Genomic DNA, 23668 nt, shown 5'->3' with positions numbered 1-23668 from the left:
TTTAACCATGCAACATACACCAGTGAAGCCACTGGATATATATTATTACATGATTATAACTTAATATTTAACTAGTATCCCTGATGTATATGTGAAAGTACTAAATAGCAGCTGACCGAACAAGAACCTATTTCAACAAACAAATGTATGGATAGTTAAGCATGTAACCTAATATTCCATAATATTATCTTGTGTTCTGTATATAAAAAGTTAATCAGCAAAGTAACTAGTAGGCATGACTATATCTGTCATATAAAAGGAGCAGTGTATAGTATAAAGTAGCTAGTTGCATACAATGAAAATACTCAAGTATAGCCTACCTACCTCTGAATTACAGGCTATTTAAGAGCAGCACGAGTTTATATATATTTGTCTTCACTACTTAAACCAGACGTTCCTCAAAAACTAATTTGAACATGCTCATTCTTGCATTCTGTCGTCGTACTCATGTCTAGTGATTTGAATTCATAGCACATTTTCAAGGAACCCGTCAAACCACCGACTGTACCCCTGAAGGTCATTTAACCTCACCTGTAGAACATCTGTCTGCAACACTGCAATGTTGACTATACGCTGCCACCTAGCGGTATTATTTAGACATATCTCACTACAAATGTGTTCTCGATGGGTAATCGTTTCCCAGTTGAAATCAAACCGATACTACAAGGAAACAGAAAGTGAAACACTATAACCACAGTAGATATCCACACAGGTACGATCACACATTTTGTTAGTATTGTTTGTAGCGTGTAACGCATTCACGCCGCCTCGTAAACTGCTGCTGTAACAGTCGGAAGCGGTATTTATGATTGATTTTAGCCATTAAACGTTATAATTTAATTAAGAAAGACACAGGGAGCAATTCATTATGAAAGGCTGCTTTGTTTGAGGTTATATTCTTGGGCTAACTGATAGATGCATGTACTTGTCGTATTTCTCACTTTGGTTACTGCTATGGGTGCAAAGTGTCCGTTTTTACCACATCACCGCGGCCTGTGAAGGCAGCATTGTGTCACATGACCAGTGCACAGCTGAGGGATGCTGAGGTAGGCTTGCCCGTTGCTAGCCTGTTAGCCACTTTAGCCGTGTCCTGTAATCCTGGCACAAACAGTCGTTTCTTTTCACGTTTCCGAACAAAACCATCCGAGGGAGATATGCTAGACGCCATGGAGGGGACACAGCGCATGTGGTCGTCTTTTGTATCCCCTCCTGTCGTCAGCTTTTGGGTAGATGTCAATGTCATAATTTGTAGCTAGGGCTGTCCAGTTAGCTCAGCTAGCTTGTGTCTGGTAAACGCAGGGCCAAGGCCAAGGCCAAGCGAGAAAAGGGAGGCCGTCGGGTGAGTAAATTTACGCTTACATTTGTTTTTCACCTTGTTTACTTGTTTTTCGACATACCAACGTTTCATGTTAGCGTGTCGGTTGACAGCTGTGTTGAGCGCTTTACATGATTTTCTTGTATTGATATGATTTTTGCCTTTGTGGCGGTGGTACAGTAACGACACTGTATCAATCATGTAATGCTGCATATCGTCCAAAATTAGCTGTAAACTGTAACTGTCCATCGTTGAATAATAGTAAACAGTGTTTATTAACAGTGCTCAGGCAGTCTGACAGCTCGATCATTGATAGTATGATGATAATGTTGCTAAGCAGTCCGATTTGAAAACAATGCATTAATATCGTTATATCGCAATGGCGTTAGTTTGGTTCATATCTGTTTTGTCGTCCTGAGCTTTAGATTCACGATTATGCCTCCACAACCTTTGCATTATACTGCTTCTTTTTCTGTGAAGGTGTTTAATAGTATATTGATGACAGGTTTAGTATGGAGGGCAGGTTGCAGACACTGGTAGAGGTACACAGTCAGTTTCTTCCTGATACGACCGCATGAATACCTGTAAAATTATTTTCTCTGCACAGCAATGTGCTGCATTCTGTATTTGCTTTCCAACACAGTTTATTAAAGCCACATTAACATTATTTACTGCAACATTACTTTTAATGTATTTTTTAGTGAAGCATTTTCACAATTCTGAAAAGATAGTTCAGTATCTTAATTTTCCCATGGCTTAATCCAGGAGAACAGAACCTCCAAAATACATACTTGTGTTTAGTTAAACCTAAAATGTATTTTTTTTATCTCACCACGATCACTCCAGTGTAAAAGTTGTAGATATATTTTGGCACTGCACCAGAACATACTTGGCATTTTTAGAAACTGTGACATTTAGATTTCTGCGTAGCTTCAGCATAACTTGGCCTCAACACAAGATGACATTGTACTAATGGACCCATTTGAGTTTGGGGTTGTTTATTTTGTCTGGCTTGGGGATGTTTTGAAGGTTGTGCATCAGCAAACAATTTTTTTCTGTTTATAATATGTAGAGTTCAGTTCAGGTCTTTATTGTTGCTTGAGGGGAATGGTGGAAAAGTAGAGGGCAAACACATCACAAACACAAAACATACAGCAGGGCACGGGATAGCAATCACAGCAGTGACAGTAAACAACAAAATAAAAAAGATGTATGTGTGCTTGAGAAGCATTAAACTGTTTGGAGTGCTTGTTATGATCAAGTGCTGCTGAGCAGTGAAGATGCAAAAGAGCTGGAAGTTATCTCTCACATGGCATCACTGAGACCTACATAGAATCTTACGAGATGCTTGCAAGGATGACATCATGTGGTACTTATGTTGTCATTTCAAGTCTCCCATGCTTTCTCTCTTGTTCATAATCCACCAGGCATTTGCTGTGTAGGTGGACAGAGGAGGAGAGGAGTAGGGTGTTGGGTTTTGGATTTTGGATTCTTCTGAAGTAGCCTCCACTATCATCTTCGTCACCGTCACCCTCAGCTGAGCCATGTCTTCGTCAGGGTGCTGCCACCTTCCTGGCTCCCTTTGTGATTACTCTGGGAACGCCGAATCTGATGCCTCCAAAGATTCGGAGGAATCTGATTCTACCACGCAGGCTCAGTATATTGCCAAGGTTACGGCTAAAGATGGCCGCCCACTCTCCACTGTTGTCAAAGCGGTGAGCTTGCAGAGGTAAGAGAGGGAGGAACTCACACGGGGCCCAATGAATATGCTGTAATTACATTGTGCATTGGTTAATCATCACATTGTTCCCTTCTCTACTTTGCTCCACAGTGATGTTGGGATGTGTCGGATTTGTCATGAGGGAGCTGGAGGAGAGACACTGCTCTCACCCTGCGACTGCACTGGGACGCTGGGTAAAGTGCACAAGAGCTGCTTGGAGAAGTGGCTGTCGTCCTCCAACACCAGCTACTGTGAACTCTGTCACACAGAATTCACTATTGAACGACGACCACAACCACTCACACAGGTTAGAGGCTTTTTACTGCAAGGATACGTCATTTTTTGACTTTTTTGTTTGTACAAAAAAGACATGGAAATGAGCAAGACTAATTCATCTAAAGCAAGGGAGGCTGTTTTTTTTTAATTTGTCCTTATTCTTGTGTTGTTAGTATTTTTAAGAGTCTGTTTAATTAATTTGAAGCCATGTAGTGTGTGCCACAAGTGGCCTCTTCAGGATATGAGATGACTTGCTCATCTTGATAAGATAGTTTCCTGACCTTCTAATAAGAGCTTTCTATTTATAGGACAAGTTCTCAATAGCATCAGTGCATGAAAATTAGTTATGCAGGGAACTCACGCCCTTTTTATTCTCTTTTTCTTGGCAGAATTTTTTGTAATAGTCATTACAAATTAAAATACATCAATCAATCAATCAGTTTTGTTTCTGTTGTGTCATGTTTGAAGTCACAAACACACCGATCCTGCGTTTCCAAACTCCATTAACATAATGCTGATTTCAACAGATCTGGGTTCCCTGTTGCAAAGACGATGCACCTAAATCATAACGTATAACTCCTAAAGAAATACTGTCCTGTACTACTACTACTACTACTACTACTACTACTACTACTACTGTTAAGGCATTTGTCCTAAAAATGAATTATAACCTTTCCCACTAAAGACAAAAGCCATTGAGGCAGGAGTTTATGGTGATACTGTAGGAAGCAAATATTCATTTCAACCAAATAAAGTCTTATTTTTATTTTAATTTTTATTTATTTTGCTCTTGTTCAGTGGCTGAAGGATCCCGGCCCTCGCAGTGAGAAGCGCACGCTGCTGTGCGACATGGCGTGCTTCCTTCTCATCACGCCTCTGGCAGCCATCTCTGGCTGGCTGTGTCTGAGGGGAGCCCAGGACCACCTGCAACTGAAGAGCAGACTGGAGGCTGTCGGCCTCATCGCCCTCACCATCGCCCTCTTCACCATCTACATCCTCTGGACACTGGTAACTAATGCTTTACTTAGGTTGTTCTCCTGTAACTGAGAACAACACATTTATGACATTTCTGTACTTTTGTTAAGGAGCTGGCACAGAATTAATGGTTTTCCCTCTGGCATCTTAACACCCACCAGCTGGTTCTAGTTTTTATTATTCTTGCTGTCCCACATAGATTTGGAAAATAAATGTGAACTGGCACACAGACACAATACAGAGACAACTGCACCCACAGATCCAACAGCTCTGTCTTCTGTTGATTACTGTTCAGAGTTCGGAAAAGGCTTAATTTTAACTGTTATGATATAAAGGTTAGGAATTTAATTGAATTTGAAGGTGCATCATTTCATAATATTCTATGTAAACATGTAGATAGTTTTTTTAAATGACTTAAAGGCTGTCTGTTTTTAGACACCATTAAAAATTCAGTTGTCACTCCCCATTCAGAGCGAGATAGTTGATCTCTTACTCTGCATTAAATAACCGTGATCAAAACACACAATCAAAGTGCTTGTGAACAGCTGGTAAAATAAACAAAGTGTCAACATTGACAAGACCTTGAACAGCACTTGAACAAAGTCAAAGCATAAAGAGACATGAGGGCATGTGCAACTTGATAATCTCTGGCACAGAGCACTCATTTGTTTGACAGTTGGCCAGATAGTTCATGCAGGCACATACACGCATAACTCGCTGAGAAGAATAATATAATCAGAATAAGCTGTGTTTGACTCTGCACTTTTAATCACTGCATGTAACCGGATCAAATAATTGAAAGATGGGATGTATTGTGAATCTGAAACTTTCTTCAGAAACCTAACACTTGCAAAGAATCATTAACATGTCAAATTTTGAAAGATTAGCCCTTTTACTCCCAGCTCGTGTAGCAGTAGCAGCTTCACTCAGCATATCGTTCCTGTCCTGCAGACGTACTACTCTGTCTCAAATATCTGGGTGTCAGATTTATTGATGTTCGTTTTTCCCTTTCTTGTCACCGCCTCTCTTGCCCCCTCCCACTCCTCATCCATTCATTCTCAGGTGTCATTTCGGTATCACTGTCAGTTGTACTCGGAGTGGAGGAGGACCAATCAGAAAGTGCGCCTGCTCATGCCTGACATGAAAGGGGCGCACACCACCCAGCGTTCTGTGCCGACCAAGTCGACCAAGAAAATGACTGATGAGACCATCGTATGAGTGCAGAGTGGTGGCAGGAGGAATATTTAAAATAACGCCCACTGAAGCACTCTCTAAAAAAACAAAATTAATCATATTAATAAACTTTTGCACTTCATAAGGACCATTCTGAGAGGGGAGAGCTACTTTCCCCTCCTGTTTTCTTTTATTGAAGCACTTGATGTAAACTACTACGGTATTGGCCGACCACAGAAGTGGTTTTGGGAAGAACTCATTCCGGAGTCTTAGTCGATGTTGAAACACAGTTGTCAATGGACAGCCAGTGCTGGGATGTGAACGACTGAACACATGGATGATGGACTGACCAGCCTGACTGTTTGTCCGCGACACAAACTTATGAAATACTAAGACACATGCTAATGTAGCAGGATATAACTGATTCAGCATGCTACTACAGTATAATATGAAACATATTCACTACCTATAATTCCCCCATGCCCCTTCACAATGTATTTAGCTGTTTTTGAACAATGGGCAGCCAATAGCCCAGCCAAGGATGATAACCCTAAAACATGATTGACAAAGTCTACCTGTGAATATTGTTTCTCGACAAGTAGAGGGCGACACTCGCTCATACCAATGTCTACAATCTGAAGCCCTTTGAAGTTTCCTGGTAAAGCTTTATCATGGCTGTATGAATGGTGAAAATCAAATCATTTTCCTGTTTAGACAACAGCTAAGGCATCACATATTTATCACACTTGTCACAGGGTCAGTGAAGATTGTAGTATGAGGGATAACACTAACAGCAGCCGTTAAACGGCATTGCAGTAATGTATGAGGAAAAAGTATTGAAGGTTTGGAGAAGTGTTTACATTCTAATTGGATAATGTCTCTACTGTCATAAAAGTGCATAAGCAAACGGCACTGCTCCACTTGTAAATGCACCATTCATTAATTGAGCCGCCTAGCAATGACCAGTAGTTCTGTCCTACATCACAAGAGATGCAGATTTAAATAGAAGAGATACAGTGTTCAAAATAGTGAGACTACATATAAAACACAGAGGTGTACCAGAGCAGGCTGGTACGCAGTAAAGATGCAAAAGAGCAATGTGTTTTGAGATGTCAATCAATGTATGCAGCACATGCTATACAAAGTATTTTGTGTTATTGTAGTCTTCCTGCTGCATCTCCCGGAAAGTTGGGTTATTGTGCAATAAAACACGAGGGACTCCTGGACTAAACCAGTGTAAAATGTGACTTGTGTGTTGGTTTTAGGTAGTTCAGCATCAAATGATATTCATGTAGCCAATCACTGATTGATCTATCAATGTGAGGTCATGCCCTGATATTTCATCTTCCAAGTAATTGATTCCCCATTTAATGTGTGCAATTGTGCTGGGAGACCCTTATCATTCATTATTTGGAGGACAGTCACTATGTGTACTATTAATATAAGTTTTAGGGTACTTGTATTTATACATTTCATTTTTTTTCTCCACAACATTTAGTTAATTTGCAGTAATATTAATACAAAATATTCACCAATGATAAACGATGGTTTATTGTTATAGATTAACAACCCAGCAGTATATAAAGCTATTAAAATGAGCTGTGTATTTACCAGTTTATAAACAGATTAATACATCATTATAATATAGTAATATGTACTATAATATAGATTTTATTATTCTAAAATAGGCCATTGTGCATAATGAGTACTTAATATTTCTAATTACATTAAGTATATTTAAATGCTAGTTTGTAAGCAAAATTTTGATGCAGGACTTTAACTTGTAATGGAGTATTTTTGTGGTATTACAACTTTTACTAAGAGCAGAGTACCTCTTCCACCACTGTTTACAACTTAATTTTCAGATTTTTCTTTTTTTCCTTTTTACATAAAACACAAGTTAATAAATTAGAACCCACTGCTAATATATAAAGAACATACATTGCAGTTTCCCATACTTTTTGGCTCACAACACATTACAAAAAAGCTGTTTCTGGTGGACAAGAAGTATTGCTGTCAACTCCACCAAATGGTGAACCCTTTTAAGCGGGGAGAGAGGGGAAAAAAGTACACAACAACATAATATTGTAAAATTTAATTTCATGGCATTAATATAATGTATGTGAGCGGACAAGCTATCAAAATCAAAACAAAAAAAAGAATATATTTTACACAAAATGAAATAAGCATCAGCAGCGTCACAACCACTTTTGAGATGATGACTGAACGAGGAGGAGAAAAGCCCAAAAACAGGACTGCTGGTACGACTGAAACAGGCAGGATTCAAAGCCAGGCCTCCAACATGTGGCCATAACCTACCAGGGAGATGTCTAGGCTTACAGGGTCTCAGGCAAAGCTATTCTGCTGCACTATCATGGGAAACTGTGGCAGCTACATACCATCAGTCCTGTTTTTGCACTGGGATGTAGCAGATTGTACCTGGGTCTGATTAGAATTTGAAATCAATTCAACACTTCTTTCAGGAATTGATCGTTCGTGGCATAACGGAACTGACTCCACAGATCTAAAAAGTGCAGATTCAGACAATATTGCACCCCAGGCGGATGGAAGCATACCAACACTGTGGATTTCAATTGATAATCGACCCAGGTTAGGAGGGACGTTTGCCATGGGTTACAGGTTCTGACAGCACTGCAGTTTGCTTCCCCTCTGGCCGTCCGTGGTGGGTGGCACGCTGATGTCCACCACGTTGTTTCCTGGGGACTCGTCATGGGCAGACCGCTCAGCGATCTGTTTCTGCGAGACGATGCGGTAGATTTCTGTTTTTGAAAAGATGGAACAGGAACAGATCAGAAATTCTTTTGTTATTCTAGGTGCACACCAACAACCCAGGGGTGAGACAGGGATGAAATATGTTACACGTTGATTCTTCGGTTATAATTTTGCACAAGAGAGATCAAAATAACTTCCCACAGCAAGAGGAAGTTACACAAGTAAAGTTCAAGAGTGTAGTTACCAGAAATTACCTTTTTCTTTTTTTTTAGATGCAAATCATTTCCCTCAGTTAATATCAGCAGCTACTGAACCTGCCTTAAAGCTTGTAATGTATAATGTTCAGTGGAGAAACTGCAGGTGAAATGGGTAAACAATTTAACAGAGATCACCATGACACTTCACCAGTTGATTTAGTTATCAGTTATTTACTTTAAGACAACTATTTTTTATATTACAAGTTCTCTGAAATGTTATGTTTAAATGTGCAAAGACATTATCAAACCCTTGGTGAATTTAGGAGAAATAGAAAACATGTTATGCAAGCAAAATAACACAATATCTCAAAATTGATCAGTGCATGAAAAAAACAATGTTTTTGGTTTAGAATTACACAGTAATGGTTTGTTATCAGACCAAGGTCTACAAATATGAGAAGTTAAGTTGACATTTTAAAAGTACTTTCTTTCCTCACCATTGAAGAACAATATTAACAGTGTTGCTCTGACATTCCACTTCTGTTCACCAGCAGTGAATCCTTACCTGTAAGGATATTCTTGAAGGCTTCTTCAACGTTTGTTGAGTCCAAAGCTGAAGTTTCTATGAATGACAGATTGTTCTTTTCTGAGGGAGAAGAAAGACAGCACACATGTTACAGCAATATAAGTTTGTTGTGACATAAGATAAGAAGAGGAAAAAGTATTTGTTATATTTTTTTACATATTCTTTCCTTGCCACCCTCAGAAAATAAACAATACAGTTAAGCAAGAAGATATGACATGATCCAATGCAATGTACAAATATCAAATATAGTGTATACTATACATACAATGTACAAATGTCGATTTAAAGAGTACATATTCTCATTTTCAAGTTCACACAAATTTCTGGTTTCTACTAGAACATATTTATACATCCTTAAAAAACATGCTTTACTTTTCTTTCTTTTCTCAGAGTGTCTGTCTGTATATCCATGTATTCACCCTCTGTCTTAAACTCTCCTTTGTAGTGTCTTTTTCTTTAAGCCCCCCTGTGACGCAACCACAATGTAAAGTCTATAGGTCGAACTGGAACTTGCAGGCAGTGTCAGCAGGAGAAACACAGAAACAACGGGCACATATACAGCGCCTAGTCCTGCTTTATAATCAAAAAAGACATCGACAACTCACTTAAAAGCTTTAAAATCCCTCCACACACGGTTATATTTAGCTTTTCCTGTGTCTTTTTGCACGTCCTAGTACCTGCGAAGGCCCGGGCCTCATCTGTGGGCACGGCCCTGAGGTGGCGCAGGTCGCTCTTGTTGCCCACCAGCATGATGACGATGTTGTTGTCGGCATGGTCCCTCAGCTCCTTCAGCCAGCGCTCCACATTCTCATAGGTCAAGTGTTTGGCGATGTCATACACTAAGAGCGCCCCCACTGCTCCTCTGTAGTATCTGGAACAGGATCAAACGCACAACAGTAACACGTTTTTCTAGCGATTACAGGAAATGGCAGGGGGACAAATATCTTTCTGTTGCTTGTACACTGACTAGTGGTGGAAAAAGTATTCAGAGCCCTTACTGAAGTAAAAGTACTGACACCACACTGTGAAATTACTCCACTACAAGTAAAAGTGCAGCATTCAAAACATAATTTTAACTACTTAATATACTGTTATAAGGTTTAATCTATTTTATACAGTCTCTATGGGTTTAATTAAAAATGTCTAATCACTTTAAATGTATCATGTTTTTTAAGTAACTTGTCAGCTAAATGCAGTGGATTAAAAAGTACAATATTTGCCTCTAAAATGTAGTGGAGTAAAAGTATAAAGTAAAGATTGTACTTGAGTAAACGACTTAATTACATTCCACCACTGACACTGACTAATCAACAATATACAGTTAGAACAATCTGCATTCGGCTAATTTACATTTTAAAGCTGATATTAGATGTTCACCTGAACTGGACTCACTTTCTACTTTATTTCAGTGGCTGAGAGGGCTGCCTGCTGTTCTGTCTAACTCAGGAAGATTAAACCTATCCGCTCAAGTCTTGTTGAGCAGCACCCTAGCTCATCATTGATCATTAGTGCCATCTGTACCTCTTTATCTCAATATCATAGAGCATATACAAAAATCTGCCTCACTTTAAGTGTGACTGCACTGCTGAAGTATTCTCCCGCACTGAGGCAGGACTATCTGCAGCTCACAGACATGGACTCACGCTGAGGTGATGGCTCTGTAGCGCTCCTGCCCTGCTGTATCCCAGATCTGAGCCTTTATCGTCTTGCCGTCCACCTGAATGCTGCGCGTGGCGAACTCCACCCCGATGGTGCTCTTACTCTCTAGGTTGAACTCATTTCGTGTGAACCGAGAGAGCAGGTTGCTCTTCCCTACCCCCGAGTCCCCAATTAACACAACTGTGGAGGGAAACAGAAGGAGAGAGGGAAAAGATGAGGCGTGTTTTAGTATACTCTGTGTAATGGGAGAGGTATATATTAATAGATCCTAAAAAATGTTGATATTGCATAAAGCAGTGCCTCTAAATGCTGGTATCAACAGAACCTTGGGGCTACATGTTTGTGCGTGCGTATGTGATTTATGGGATATGAAAAACACAGATGTTTACTGCAAAGTTGGAGTGTAACAAATTACAGAACACGAGGCTTACGTCAGTACAGAACCATAGTGTTACACATCAATAGTGCTTATGAATGCTGCTTCATTTTTAAATTAATTGCAGCTCTTTTATCATCTTTAGTCTTTGACATGAAACAAGTTTTTTTTCTGAGCAAATTCTGGTAGTTTCTCTGCAGAAACACGTAACATGGTGAAATGCAAATACAGACCTTGTTTAACAGACAAAATATGTGATTTGTTTTTGTGTATTATGCTGTGTAACTGGGCTGCAGTGCTCGAGTCCGGTCTAGAGACCACTTTTTTGAAGTATTGCACCTGCTTGATCTCGTAGTTTGGCATCAGTCATAGCCTACAGAACCTTGCCAGCTTGGCTGATTCTACCAACATGATGGTTAGTTTGATGTCAGAACACAATCTTGTTTATAAATAGATCTTTTCTGTCCATCCAAACTCCTTCATCACTATATTAGCATAGGAAAGACACTATTGCCTAGTGGGATATTGAACAGGACTCGATTTGCTCTGGACTCAAATCAACAGTTGGTCTCAACTACAGCCCTGCTGTGTAATATGATAATTAACCGCATAAAAACAACAATTCTTTAAGTTGGGTTTAATTGTTATGTCCCTGTAGAAAACCACTTTCTCTATGCAAGAGGGTAAAGCAGCTAAAAAACATGTCTGTTAGTAGCCAACCAATAGGAGAAGTTATGGTTATTCAATTCTTCCCATTAAATAACCCAAACAAGAATTAAAGTCATGAAGCACCTGAAGGACTATCTGCTAAATAAAGAAGTGCTTTAGCTGCTGATGGTTCTCTGCAGAGCCACAAACAAGCTAAATAATGGAGCATTGGGCGAGGTTTTTAAGAACCATTTTTCACCGAGAAGAATATGCTCAACTGAATAAATGAGGGTTTTGCTGTTCACCTTGCATCATTAATACAGATTCTATATGCTTGAGTTTAGCCTCCCTGTCTGTCTCTTTCTGTGAGTAAATAGTGAGGCTTTAGACTCATGACAGTTTTGTTTATGAACCCTAATTTGAAACTTTATTCTACCTACAAAAAAACAAAACATCTCACCAGTAATGTCAGTACAAATTAAAAATATCAATAGTAATATAAAAAACCCAAATTGTGTTTTGAGACAGCCTTCGACAGGGGCTGACAAATTACAACACAACAAAGTTTTGTGTTTCAAAATGTGTCACTTTGGCACCTTATATAACCCAAACAGATCCAAGCACTTTTCGAACATTGAAAGCAACACATTCTGTTTTCAAGGATTCCCAGCATCACTAGGAACCCTGGGACTTTGATACTGAAAACATCTGAAAGACTGTGGAGTACCAGCAGTTTAGCATCCAAAGTTGGCTCTAAACTGAAAACATGGACTGATTATTGAAAGGCTTTCTTGTCTTGCTGTGTTGTCAGAGGAAAGTGATTGATCAGGCTCATGAACCCGGGCTGATCTGGGCTCCTGTTCACAGCACAGCAGCAGAGGTGGAGCCTTTGTGTTTTCTCTCTCCCTCGACAAAAGGAAATAGAGCCGAACTTTGTCCCTGTCGACATCGTGCTGGTCCGGGCTGCAGGAAGCTGATAACAGGCTTCATCAAAACCTGAATCGACAGTTTCAGGCCGCCTTGCCCTTCCTGTTTCGGCCGGGTACACAGACGATGGCTCGGGCCGAGAGAGACAGAGAGGGAGAGAGAGAGAGAGCAGTCGCCTCCGGCAGATGCCCTATTCATCCCACAGAGGATACTTTGTTACATCTAAATGGCCCTTTGGCTTATACAGGCCCAGGATGTTAATGTGCCACAGGAGCTGATATCACGATCAAAGGAAGTCATTCTGGATCCAGCTGAGCACTGATGATAAACATGGACCTGAGTCTGGTACCGCTTTAATCTGATTCAACTGATCAGGCCTGCTGATAGGCATAATGAACACAAAGTTATAAGCTGCAGCATAATCAGAGTCAATAAGAGCATGCTGAATAATATCTGAGGATGAAGCTTATTGATCAGGAGAGGTAGAGGCTAATAGGCCTTCAATTAACCTCAGGAGGTAAAATAAAACATCAAATCTCATTCAACAAAGCAGGAAAGTGCTCACTAAAACGACCAATACTGCTCTACGAGTTGATGAAAGTTTAATACAAAGGCCGAGGCACGGATAGGGTGTTGCATCCCATACCTATAAATATAGCTGCAGGCGTTGTAATGTTACAATGACAGCATTATGTTGTAATAACGCCAACCGATTATCATCCGGGCAGTTCCTGAGAAACACATTAGTCTACTTCTGTAGAAAACACATATCTGCTCAGCGAAAAGACACAATAAGACATTTACAGGCATTTCTGAAGCATAGCCCTGTCGGTGTGAGCCTGTGTGAAGGGGGAATGCAGTCATCTTTTTTTTTTTTTTTTTTTTTTTTTACCTTTGAACAAGAAATCGTATTCATCGTCTCGGTTCCCCATTCTAGACGAGGCCGCTCCGACGTCTCCGGAAAAGGGTTTGTGAAAAGTCTGGGTGTGAATTGTCGTTATAAGCCTGAAAAATATGGTTAAGGTTTTGCGCTGAGACTCTGCGCCAGTGTTGGCTGTCAAGGCGAGCTGGCCGCAGAAAGGGAGAGCTCCCAACTCTGCATCGGGAGGGGAGGAGTCCCTGCACTTCACATAGCTTCCTCTGGGGGGCGCGCTTTACTGGCATGCCAGCAGATAACATCCAGCAGTAGAGACCCAGGGAAATTAATTCTGAATGAAAACAACGACAGGGTCAGGTCAAATCATTTAAGATTCTTTTATATGTTATGAAAGCCTTTAATGCTTGGCAGTGTCTGGTGTAGGTAAAATAGTTACTGAAAAAATATTCATAGTAGAAATGTTTCAAATACAACAACCACTAGAAATAAACCATATTGTGGAGGTAAATGACATGAAAATGTTATATCTAGATATTTACATGAGACTGAAACATTCAAAATTAAAGGAAGTTGCAAGTTATAAAGGAATTACACGAGAGAATATGGAGTAAATGGTCTCACTATAAAAACAAATGTATGCTTGAATGTCTTTATACAACAGATAAAACTAGCAGATCTTAAGTGGGTTGTTTATTTTCGGCACACCGTGTTGTTATTTTATTGTGGTTTTATGTTATTTAAGTTTTCTTTTGCATTAAGTCTTTATGTTTATTCTGTTTTGTATTTTCTGTGCTATTTTGTTCTAATTTAGGCCTGTTTGTTTTTCTGTAAGTGTATTATTATTAACATTTGAATTATAAAGATGACAAAACATTTTTTTTTTAAATAAGTAACTGGAAACTATGTGTTTTATTTTTTGCACATTAGATTCATCTAGTACACATGTGCTGTAGTTGAATTTTGGATGATAAGAAAATTGTTTGCATGAATACATGAGCAAATGCTCCATAGAGTATATAAAGTTATAAAGGCTGTATTTCTTCAGAGACAGGGCAGGCTGGTCTTTGTAATTGAAATGACAAACAGTATCTTCATAACAATAAAAAGATAAACAAAAATATAATATGTAATTTTGAATTATATTCTTATGATAGTGTCAATGTTTCCTGGATCATTCTACCCTTTGCTTTTGTAAGAAGAGAATAAGAGCTAAAAGATGTATAGCCTGCTCAAGGGATAAACCTTGTACAACTTTGCAATGGTTAACAGGGATGTCTTTCTACTTGGCTTTAGAAAGGATAAGCTACACCATGAAAAACAAGCTTGACAAGTTTTGGAAACTCTGGAAGGTTTTCTGTAATTTCCTTGAGAAAAATGGTATTGAAGTAGATGGCTGGAATGATGAGCTGAACTGAAGATTTATTTATCCTTTCATTTTATCTTGATTTAGTATACACATTTAGAGCGTTACAGACATGTATATGTATCTGTGTGTATATAGATATATGCATTTATTTACTTATGTTTAATTTATTTATCTTTCTACCACCTTGATTTTGTTTTGTGTTTATAAATGCCCCCCTTTTCCCTTTTCCCTTCCAGTTATTAATTTATTAATTTTATTTTCATCATCATTATTGCTATCATTATTGTTTTTGTTTTCTTGTATGTGCATTCTTGTTCTATGTTGTTCACCGTTTGTAAATTAACAAAATGTGCAATAAACATATGTTTTAAAAAAGGGGGTAAAAGAAGAAGAAGAGAATAAGACCTTGTAACAGTGAGCCACTCCAAGGACATAATATGCACCTATTATTATTTATTGGGGCATTTTAGGATTCACAAGTGTGAGCTCAAATTAAAAACATTGGTTGTAATAGCTTAGATTCAACTTATTGAAATTGCACGGAGTACACGTACTGAGTGACTATTTTCTTTTTAGGGTGGATTTTCCCTTTAAAGTCGTGCTGACAGCTGGCCCCGCCCCCAGGTCGCCAGCTCTGCTCCCATTGGCTGAGCGGCAGGTCAGCTGCTGCAGCAAGGATGCACGTGCGTCTCCGCGCATTTCAAGATCAAGATGGCAGCCTCCGTGTGTCGGTGCTACGAGGTGAGACAACCATTCATGTCCTTCATCGCAGCTCTTCAGCCTCCAGTAGATAATTTAGTGATGGTAGTAGACGTAAACAGCTTGTAGTTTATCTTTCCACTTCCTGTGGTGCGGAGGGGATTCCGCAGGGTGTTTTTTATGCAGCAAGAGCGCGAGATGTCCGATAGAAAAGGCCTTGTTGCATCAGTAAAGGGTTCTCAATGTTCTTGTTTACACAGCAACGTCTATATACATGTTTTTGTTTTAGATTTATAGGTAAACATATGTCTGGTTTACAGGCTTTAAACCGGTGACATTTAGGTAAATCGTGAGGCATTAGGACGTTTAGCCGGGTACTAACGCATCTTCTCAGTTATGAAACATGAGGCGTCACAGAGTCAATAACGATGCATAACCTCTTGAAGTTACACCGGTGTTACAGCAAATTCTGTGACTCGTCAGATTCTGTGCCCTGACTGTGAATTTCAGCTGTCTTGTCAATACAAATGGCTTTATTATCATAGTTGATCACATATTTTAGTTCGACAGCTGTTACTAAACATGGTGTTCATACAGTATTTAAATAGAGTCTCACATTTTAATTATACAATACTTCATTCAGACTGGTATATTGATACTTATTTTACTTAAACACATATTGCGCCTCCTGTGATTTAGATATCATACTTCATAATTAGTGGTGGAAGATGTATTCAGATCCTTTACTAGCTCCACTACAAGTAAAAGTCCTGCATAAAAGTCAATACTTAAGTAAAAGTACAAAAGTATCAGCATCAAAATGTACTTAAAGTATCAAAAGTAAAAGTAGTCATTATGCAGAATGGACCAACTCAGATTGTTTTATATTTTCCAGATATATTATTTGATTAATAGTATGATGCATTTATGTAAACAGCTTTTATTTTTTTTATCAAGATGGGGCTCATTTTAATGATTTAATATACTCTTATGAGGTTTAATTAAAAAACAACATGTCGAATCACTTCAAATGTATTTTTCATGTGAAATCTCAGCCTGAAAAGTAACTAAAGCTGTCAGCTAAATGTAGTGGAGTAAAAAGTTCAATGTTTGCCTCAAAATGTAGTGGAATAGAATTATAAAGTTACATAAAATGGAAATACTCAAGTAAAGTACAAGTTCCTCAAAATTTAACTTTAGTATAGTACTTGAGTAAATGTACTTAGTTATTTTCCACCACTGTCCATAATGCGATTTTAATAAAGTTATGATTAGTTGTGCAGCTGTAGTTGATCATCATTTTAAAAATGTTTTTTTAATGCTGAATGACGTATTCACAAGAAACTTTTGAGCACATCTCTGGTAAACACAAGATTCAAAGTGGTGCTTCTACATGATTCTTAGTGGAGAAACAGTTTTACTGATCTGTCGAAAAATGTAATGCATGGCATTCGACTTATACTGGATGATCAACTCAGTGGCAAACACCAAAATATCACCCAAATGCTGCTCTCTTAGGTGTTGGTGCTTTGCAAGAAGATACTATTTTGTTGTTGCAGCGATCGACATTCTAAATACCATCCGGTCATCATTTAAAATCTGTGGAAAAGTAACACACCAAGGGTTGTAATGAGGTGCTGATCAGTTAATGTAGGACTAAAAGTGTCGCTGAAGGCCTCATGTTTTTTTTCCAGCAGTGGAGCATGATTATCTAATTACCATCACATCATGTGTGTGACTGGGGTGTGTCCTAGATAACAAGTCAGTGCCTTTATCTTACTATTGTTGATCTTGAAGAAGGCCTGAGGGACGAAGCACCATCTGAATGAAAGAGAAATGAACATTTGAACACAAATAAAGTGTGTTTAAAAACTATTAACAGTTGCAAGATAAGGAATGTGAAATTCATTCAAACCTGAATGTTTTAATTGAGAAGCATAAGAAACACAGATTCTCCCAAATAGTGTACTGCATGAAATGTCTAAGCATCCTATCGTGCCCTGTGACATTTATAAAAATGCTGATCAAGGCAGCAAACGCAAAGGGCACAGCTGTTTTAGAGGCTTGTGGTAGACTAAACTGATAATCCTTGCATTTAAATGGCTTGTTTTCAACATTTGAAAAGTGCTTGGATTTGACACTTTGGATTCCTGGCATTCTCCTATTTTATATCCCTGCACATTACTGTAGGGGCATGACTCAGAATCCCATTAACTACCTGCCACTTATTCTCCACCCACTGCAGTGTTGGCAGAGTTTCTTTGTTACTAACAGTGGCTATTCCCCATTGCAGTTGGTTGGCAGACGTGCCTTGACCCTCTGCTCCCGGCCTCTGGTCTCTTCAGTCTGGAGAGGAGATGCCTACACGTTACATAGGAGCCCAGCTGCAACTGTGCAGGTACGCACTGACCGCACCTCAATTTTTACCTGTCTGAACTCTTAGTCTTCTTTCATGCTAAATAGAACATGGAGTCTGGTTTATTCCTTCTTTCAATGTCACAGAAAGAAGAAAAAGACATGAGAGCTATCTGAGCTATCTGTTCACTATCTAAGTGCCTGTCTGTCCAACTAAAGTCCTACTTTCTGTTTATCTCATTAGGTGCGATATGCTTCAGGACGTAAAAGTTTCCTGGGAGAGTTTGTGGATAACCTGCGTCAGGAGTTCAGTAAGAATCAGGAGATGAAAGACAACATAAAGAAGTTCAGAGAAGAGGCCAAGAAGCTGGAGGAGTCTGAAGCTCTCCAACAAGCTCGAAGGAAATATGTAAGAACATTATTTGGTTTGTAGCCTCTGTGATTTTATATCAAACAGTGTCTCTCTGAGTCATGATTTATTTGTTTTGTAATGTAATGTACTTGAATTAATCAGGAGTAGCTTTGCATTATTCCAATGTTTGTAACATGCAAACATTTTTGTATGTGCTCAGAAAAATATAGAGTCTGAGACAGTGAAGACTTCAGAGGTGTTTAAGAAGACTTTTGGCTCCCTGTCAGAGACCGTCAAGGAGGTAAGGGATCAGCACTTCTTCTGGTTTATCAATATTATATATTGTATATTAATTTCCAGATATACTTCTACACTGTGGGTGTCCGATATACATGGCCTTAAATGGGAAAAGTTGACATATTTTATATAATTTAACTATATTGACTGACCTATGGCATTCTTTCTTTATGTGTTTGTGTGTGCATGCATTGGCATTCTGGCCATAGGGTCTTGAGGAGGTGAGTCGTACTGACATCGGGAAGAAGATCAAGGAAAGTGTGGAGGAAGCTGCCAAGACAGCAATGCACTCTGCAGAGTCTGTCTCCAAAGGAGGAGAAAAACTGGGCAGAACCAGTGCATTCAAGGCCATCTCACAGGTCAGAAGAGAACACGTAACAGCCATAATGTACCAAGGTTTCACCCTCTAAATCACATTGTATGGAGGAGCATCTTGTAACATCATCTTCACCTTAACAGTGTTTTTTGTACCCAGCTACCTGCCAAGATTCACGGTTGGATATAGGGATAAACAAGTCAACAATCAAATTGCGATTATTTCTACTGATATTGCAATTGTGACATGAGTCACGATATCAGAGGGAATATTCATTTTTGCGCTATTATTCTCATTTCATTGAAAAATATATTAAAATTATCATTGTGCAATTTTTTTTTTTTTTTTTGCAAGTGTTTGTACCAAACAGATCTTTCTTTCCAAGTCTGTAGGATTTGTAGGACGGGGTATTTCAGCAACACCACAATACTTAATTCAAAATAGTAGTCACAAACATATTTTACCTTTAACAAAAAATGCTGTTGTCACAATTTTGATATTGCACTAGTCAGCTGTAGTTGGACACTTCTGATTTTCAGTCATGATTTATTATGTTTTCATATAGTGAAAAAACACTGTGATCTCGAACAGTGGATGCCGGAGGGTCTTGTAGTTCTGGTTTGCCAGCTACAGCTGCATCATTAGCATGGTCTAACAGATAACAGCTGTCACATTACCAAAGCATTTGTGTGAAACTTAGTTTTTAATTTAATTTCTACATAACACCCAGACTTCAGTTATATATATATATATATATATATATATATATATACATATATATACATATACTGTTGTTATACAACTGTGTGTGATCTGTGTAGGGTGTGGAGACTATGAAGAAGGAGATAGAGGTTGGGGATGCCGGTCCTTACAGAGCTCCCTCTCAGCTAAGAAAGAGAAGTGATTTTTCCTCCAAAGGAGCAGAAAGCGACTCCAGGGTGTTTGAGGCCGATGAGTGAGTAACTTTCCCCTGTCACACCCCTCTTCTGCCATATATTTTCCCCTAGACAGTGTATGTTCCCTATTAATGCATAACCATAAAACTCTGTAATGTTGGAAGGTATTTTCTTGTACTTTGTGGTGCAGAGAGGCGATGGGTGTCGTTCTCCACAAGGATTCAAAGTGGTACGCTCAGTGGAAGGACTTCAAGGACAATAATGTTGTTTTTAACAGTAAGGAAATTCTCTGGATTTATAAGATCAAGCACTGGAATTAGTGTTATATAATAAATCACCTTCAGTATGAACATGTGTAATTTCCTTTAAAGGCAGCAGGTGGCACCAGATCCTTTACAGTAGAACATTATAGCATTATAAACTAATACAGTTCAAGCATCAGGTGTTTACCCAGACCACAGAACCCTTATAAGTCCTCCAACAAAAACACTTATATTTACTACTTACTAATACACTTATACGTTTTTCTGAAACAGGTTATCCTCACTGCAGTATTCCCTTTCTTGTTTCCTACAGGATTCTTCGAGATGAAGATGAAATATGATGAAAGTGACAATGCCGTCGTCAGAGCATCCAGAGCTGTGACTGACAGAGTCACTGGCTTCCTAGGTAATTATTCATTGTCATAATCTTTTATATTATTATCCTGGCTTAACTAATACAATATAAGAATTTGCTCCCCAAAAAGAATACAACTTGAGATTCCATGTCATCATAAACAGTATATAAAAATACTTTGTCTATTTCAACAGGTACTTTAATGAAACAAGCAAGCATTCTTATTTTTGCCTATTTCGACCACAATAACTATTCATTTTCCAAAATAAAACCCGCCTGTAAATAACATTTGTCCAGTGTAAAGAAGGGTGCATAAGTCACATTTTGATGTAAATCTCTGCTTTGACGCCGTGTTTACTGAGTGAGTGATAATAAAGAACATGCTCCATGTTTTGGACATAGCCAGTTTGATAGATAAATATGGATATTGGAAAAGCTGAGACATAAAATATAAGTATATATATATATATATATATAAGTAATATTTGTTAACATCCGGTCAGTAGAACTAACGTTTTTTGTTCCTGCTGTTGATGGCTGTTTTTGTGTTTTTTTCCAGGCGGACTTTTCTCTAAGACAGAAATGTCCGAGGTGCTGACAGAAATCGTGAAGGCAGACCCTAGCTTTGACAAAGACATTTTCCTCAAACAGTGTGAGAAAGACATCATCCCTAACATACTGGAGGTAAACAAACTCTTCTACTCTCTCTCAGTCTGCCCTTGACTACTTTATTCACACTCCTCTCTTTGCTCAGTACCTGAGGGTATTTAACCTAGAAGTCTAAGAAAAGGCTGATGAAGGTCTTTCTTCATTAACTGCAAAACTTTACTCTGCCTTTGATCAGATTAAGTAAACATCTTTGTGTTTGAATTGATTAAGATAGACTGGAGCTGGTAGACTTTAAAGCAAGGTCAAAGCAAGCTGAGTAGCAAAAGACATGATTCAATATACTGATGGCTGGAAACACTCAAAACAATGTGTTGCTTCTTTCATGGTCATAGACCAAGAGCTGATGATGCATTTACAAGCTTATAATATTGACAAAAGACAGAGCTTTCTAGTTCAAACGGCAACCGCGAGTTTGAAAGTGATCTACAGTCATGTCAGTACTAACTTTAGTGTAAAGGAATGAAAATATGTCATTTAAACTACAAGACAATGGAAATAAGCAGGATTTAACAAAATAAGTGTTGTTGTCTTTTCTGCAGGCTATGATCCGTGGAGAGCTGGAGGTATTGAAAGACTGGTGCTATGAAGCTGTAAGTTATATGCTCTACAATTTGTATAAAACTAAACTGTAAATAAATACAGCATAGAATGTGAAATTATTTTTCATTTCAGCCAGACCTCAGGCTCGACAACATCTCTTTATATTGTATAATTACTTCATGTTTTGCAAATAGGCACAAATGCTAACTATTTTAAGAAATAGAATCCTTCACACGGAACTACTATGTCGGTCTGTCCACTCTAGTTGGCATATAAGTACGTGTGGAGCTTAATTTTCATGGCAAACGTGTTTTCCTTACCGGTCTTCAGACATATAGTCAGCTGGCTCATCCCATCCAGCAGGCCAGAGCTCTGGGGCTGCTCTTCCAGTCGAAGATCCTGGACATTGATAACATCGATGTAAGTGTTTGTACACCAGTCATCACACACATTGTGTCATACTTTACTGTCTTGATGTCTAAAGTAATATCTGTAATTATCTTTACTTCACTTCTGTTACTCTCTACTTAGCTTTTTAACAAGATCTACTTTACTTACTTGCACAAGAGTTGACATATTTTGTTTCATGTCGTAAAAAAAACCCTAACAGGTTGCTGTAGAAAGTGAAAAATTGGCAAAAGAAAATGCAAATGAATGTTTGTCTCCATCTACTATCGCTGTGTGATTACAAGGAGTTGATTCTCAGAGCTAAGCAGTAGGTGGCACCAATTCTCCAGTTGGGAAAATATTATGCTGTATAGTTGCAGAAAAGGAGAGGTGTTTGTTTTGCACAAATAAAACATGCACATGATACTGGATGGATGCAAACACACATAATAACGCCTGTTAAGTGTATTCTTCTATTTTAATTGTTTGTTCATTGTCTCTTCTTGTGTTGTAGCTAGCGATGGGTAAGATGATGGACCAGGGCCCAGTGCTGATTATCACCTTCCAGGCGCAGGTCGTCATGGTGATCCGCAGCCCCAAGGGAGACCTTGTGGAAGGAGATCCGGTCAGTGAACTCATAATTGCGCCAGAATAGTGAATCTGATATGATCAGCATTATTCCAAGGAAGTAAAGTAGATAATAAAAATTGCAAAATACAATTATGTCTAAAACTGTCTACTGTTCATCATATTTATTACTATTCATCTACACATGGATTTTTTTCAAAGTAAAAGCCTCACAAAGTAACTATGTCTTTGTAGTTTAGTGGAATAAAAGGTAACTGTGTTTGAACAGGAAACCCAGGAGCATGCATACTCGTTGCAAAGTAAAGTAATTAAATCTTAACAGGAAGTTAAGGATGTGGCTGTATTGTAAAACTCTAGCACACCGTCAAAATTTCTGCAGGAATGTTCTAGTTAATATAATTGTTATTGTGGATTACATCTGGTAGCTAGTAGCTTCTTTTTTTTAAATGGACTGTTATGACTGACAAGCAACCAAAAAACGAAATAGTTATGGTTCACTGCTCTAGATTTTAAATTTGATCTTAAGTCTAGAGGAGCCATCCACCCTCTTCATACTGTCTCAGTGGGACTTACCCTTTGCTCTCCTCCCTCAACAGGAGAAGGTGATGAGGATGATGTATGTTTGGGCGTTGTGTCGCGACCAGGAGGAGCTGAACCCCAACGCAGCCTGGAGACTTCTGGACATCTCTGCCTCAAGCACAGAGCAGGCCCTCTAGGAGGAGGAGGAGCAACGCAGGTGAAAAGGCAGACACGGGACATGCAAACTTTGAAGAAGGGCACGATACAAGATACAAGGATGTGCCCAGAACACCTGCACGTACTGACTCACACATATATACGCTAACATGTGAGCGCAGAGTGCTCCCATGCTCCTGTGTCGTGCCAGAGACTATATTTTCACACACTTGCATTTCCAATTGCTGCCCAGAGGATTTATGTGCACATGTATATATTCATCCACTCTATGGTGCAACGATGTACATGAACATAGAGATAAACCAACGGTATGTGGTATATACAAAGAAAACTGTGCATCCACCAACATGTGTGTTGTTTCTTGCACTGGGTAGCTCAGTGTTTGGGTTTCCAGGTGGAGAGTGAATACAGAGCATTAATTTTTGAA

General features: G+C 38.8%; 3 protein-coding genes across 3 annotated transcripts; 2 read left to right on the top strand and 1 right to left on the bottom strand.

Annotated features, from left to right (window-relative positions):
* Positions 1-1038: 1038 nt before the first annotated feature.
* LOC131980138 (E3 ubiquitin-protein ligase MARCHF2-like) lies at positions 1039-6690 on the top strand. Its single transcript, XM_059344325.1, has 5 exons — positions 1039-1339; positions 2743-3044; positions 3147-3342; positions 4110-4319; positions 5349-6690. The coding sequence occupies exons 2-5, from the start codon at positions 2860-2862 to the stop codon at positions 5502-5504; spliced, it is 747 nt and encodes a 248-aa protein (XP_059200308.1). The 5' UTR covers positions 1039-1339; positions 2743-2859; the 3' UTR covers positions 5505-6690.
* An 849-nt stretch (positions 6691-7539) lies between these two features.
* rab11bb (RAB11B, member RAS oncogene family, b) lies at positions 7540-13665 on the bottom strand. The gene is made up of 5 exons (XM_059344326.1): positions 13478-13665; positions 10619-10814; positions 9653-9846; positions 8955-9035; positions 7540-8239 (listed from the first exon to the last, which is right to left on the bottom strand). The coding sequence occupies exons 1-5, from the start codon at positions 13515-13517 to the stop codon at positions 8094-8096; spliced, it is 657 nt and encodes a 218-aa protein (XP_059200309.1). The 5' UTR covers positions 13518-13665; the 3' UTR covers positions 7540-8093.
* Positions 13666-15516: 1851 nt separating this feature from the next.
* Positions 15517-23668, top strand: LOC131980630 (mitochondrial import inner membrane translocase subunit TIM44-like). The gene is made up of 13 exons (XM_059344885.1): positions 15517-15569; positions 17821-17925; positions 18127-18291; positions 18455-18535; positions 18741-18890; positions 19669-19802; positions 19934-20019; positions 20320-20412; positions 20921-21045; positions 21570-21620; positions 21901-21990; positions 22472-22582; positions 23142-23668. Exons 1-13 carry the CDS (start codon positions 15540-15542, stop codon positions 23259-23261), a joined length of 1341 nt encoding a protein of 446 aa, XP_059200868.1. The 5' UTR covers positions 15517-15539; the 3' UTR covers positions 23262-23668.

The sequence above is a fragment of the Centropristis striata genome, chromosome 11 (assembly GCF_030273125.1).
Source record: "Centropristis striata isolate RG_2023a ecotype Rhode Island chromosome 11, C.striata_1.0, whole genome shotgun sequence".
NCBI classification, from domain to species: Eukaryota; Metazoa; Chordata; class Actinopteri; order Perciformes; family Serranidae; genus Centropristis; species Centropristis striata.
The sequence above is the reverse complement of the archived record's forward strand: the minus strand, read 5'-3'. Positions and strand labels throughout refer to the sequence as shown.

What these genes read in the sequence shown, in the direction of transcription:
- LOC131980138 (XM_059344325.1), top strand. Translation starts at nt 2,860, where the DNA reads ATGTCTTCGTCAGGGTGCTGCCACCTTCCTGGCTCCCTTTGTGATTAC. An exon ending in AAAGCGGTGAGCTTGCAGAG is followed by an intron (nt 3,045 to 3,146) that starts GTAAGAGAGGGA and finishes TTTGCTCCACAG; the next exon opens with TGATGTTGGGATGTGTCGGA. An exon ending in GACCACAACCACTCACACAG is followed by an intron (nt 3,343 to 4,109) that starts GTTAGAGGCTTT and finishes GCTCTTGTTCAG; the next exon opens with TGGCTGAAGGATCCCGGCCC.
- rab11bb (XM_059344326.1), bottom strand. Translation starts at nt 13,517, where the DNA reads ATGGGGAACCGAGACGATGAATACGATTTCTTGTTCAAAG. An exon ending in ATACGATTTCTTGTTCAAAG is followed by an intron (nt 10,815 to 13,477) that starts GTAAAAAAAAAA and finishes TTCCCTCCACAG; the next exon opens with TTGTGTTAATTGGGGACTCG. An exon ending in TACAGAGCCATCACCTCAGC is followed by an intron (nt 9,847 to 10,618) that starts GTGAGTCCATGT and finishes ATCCTGTTCCAG; the next exon opens with ATACTACAGAGGAGCAGTGG.
- LOC131980630 (XM_059344885.1), top strand. Translation starts at nt 15,540, where the DNA reads ATGGCAGCCTCCGTGTGTCGGTGCTACGAG. An exon ending in GCCCAGCTGCAACTGTGCAG is followed by an intron (nt 17,926 to 18,126) that starts GTACGCACTGAC and finishes TTATCTCATTAG; the next exon opens with GTGCGATATGCTTCAGGACG. An exon ending in TGGACATTGATAACATCGAT is followed by an intron (nt 21,991 to 22,471) that starts GTAAGTGTTTGT and finishes CTTGTGTTGTAG; the next exon opens with CTAGCGATGGGTAAGATGAT.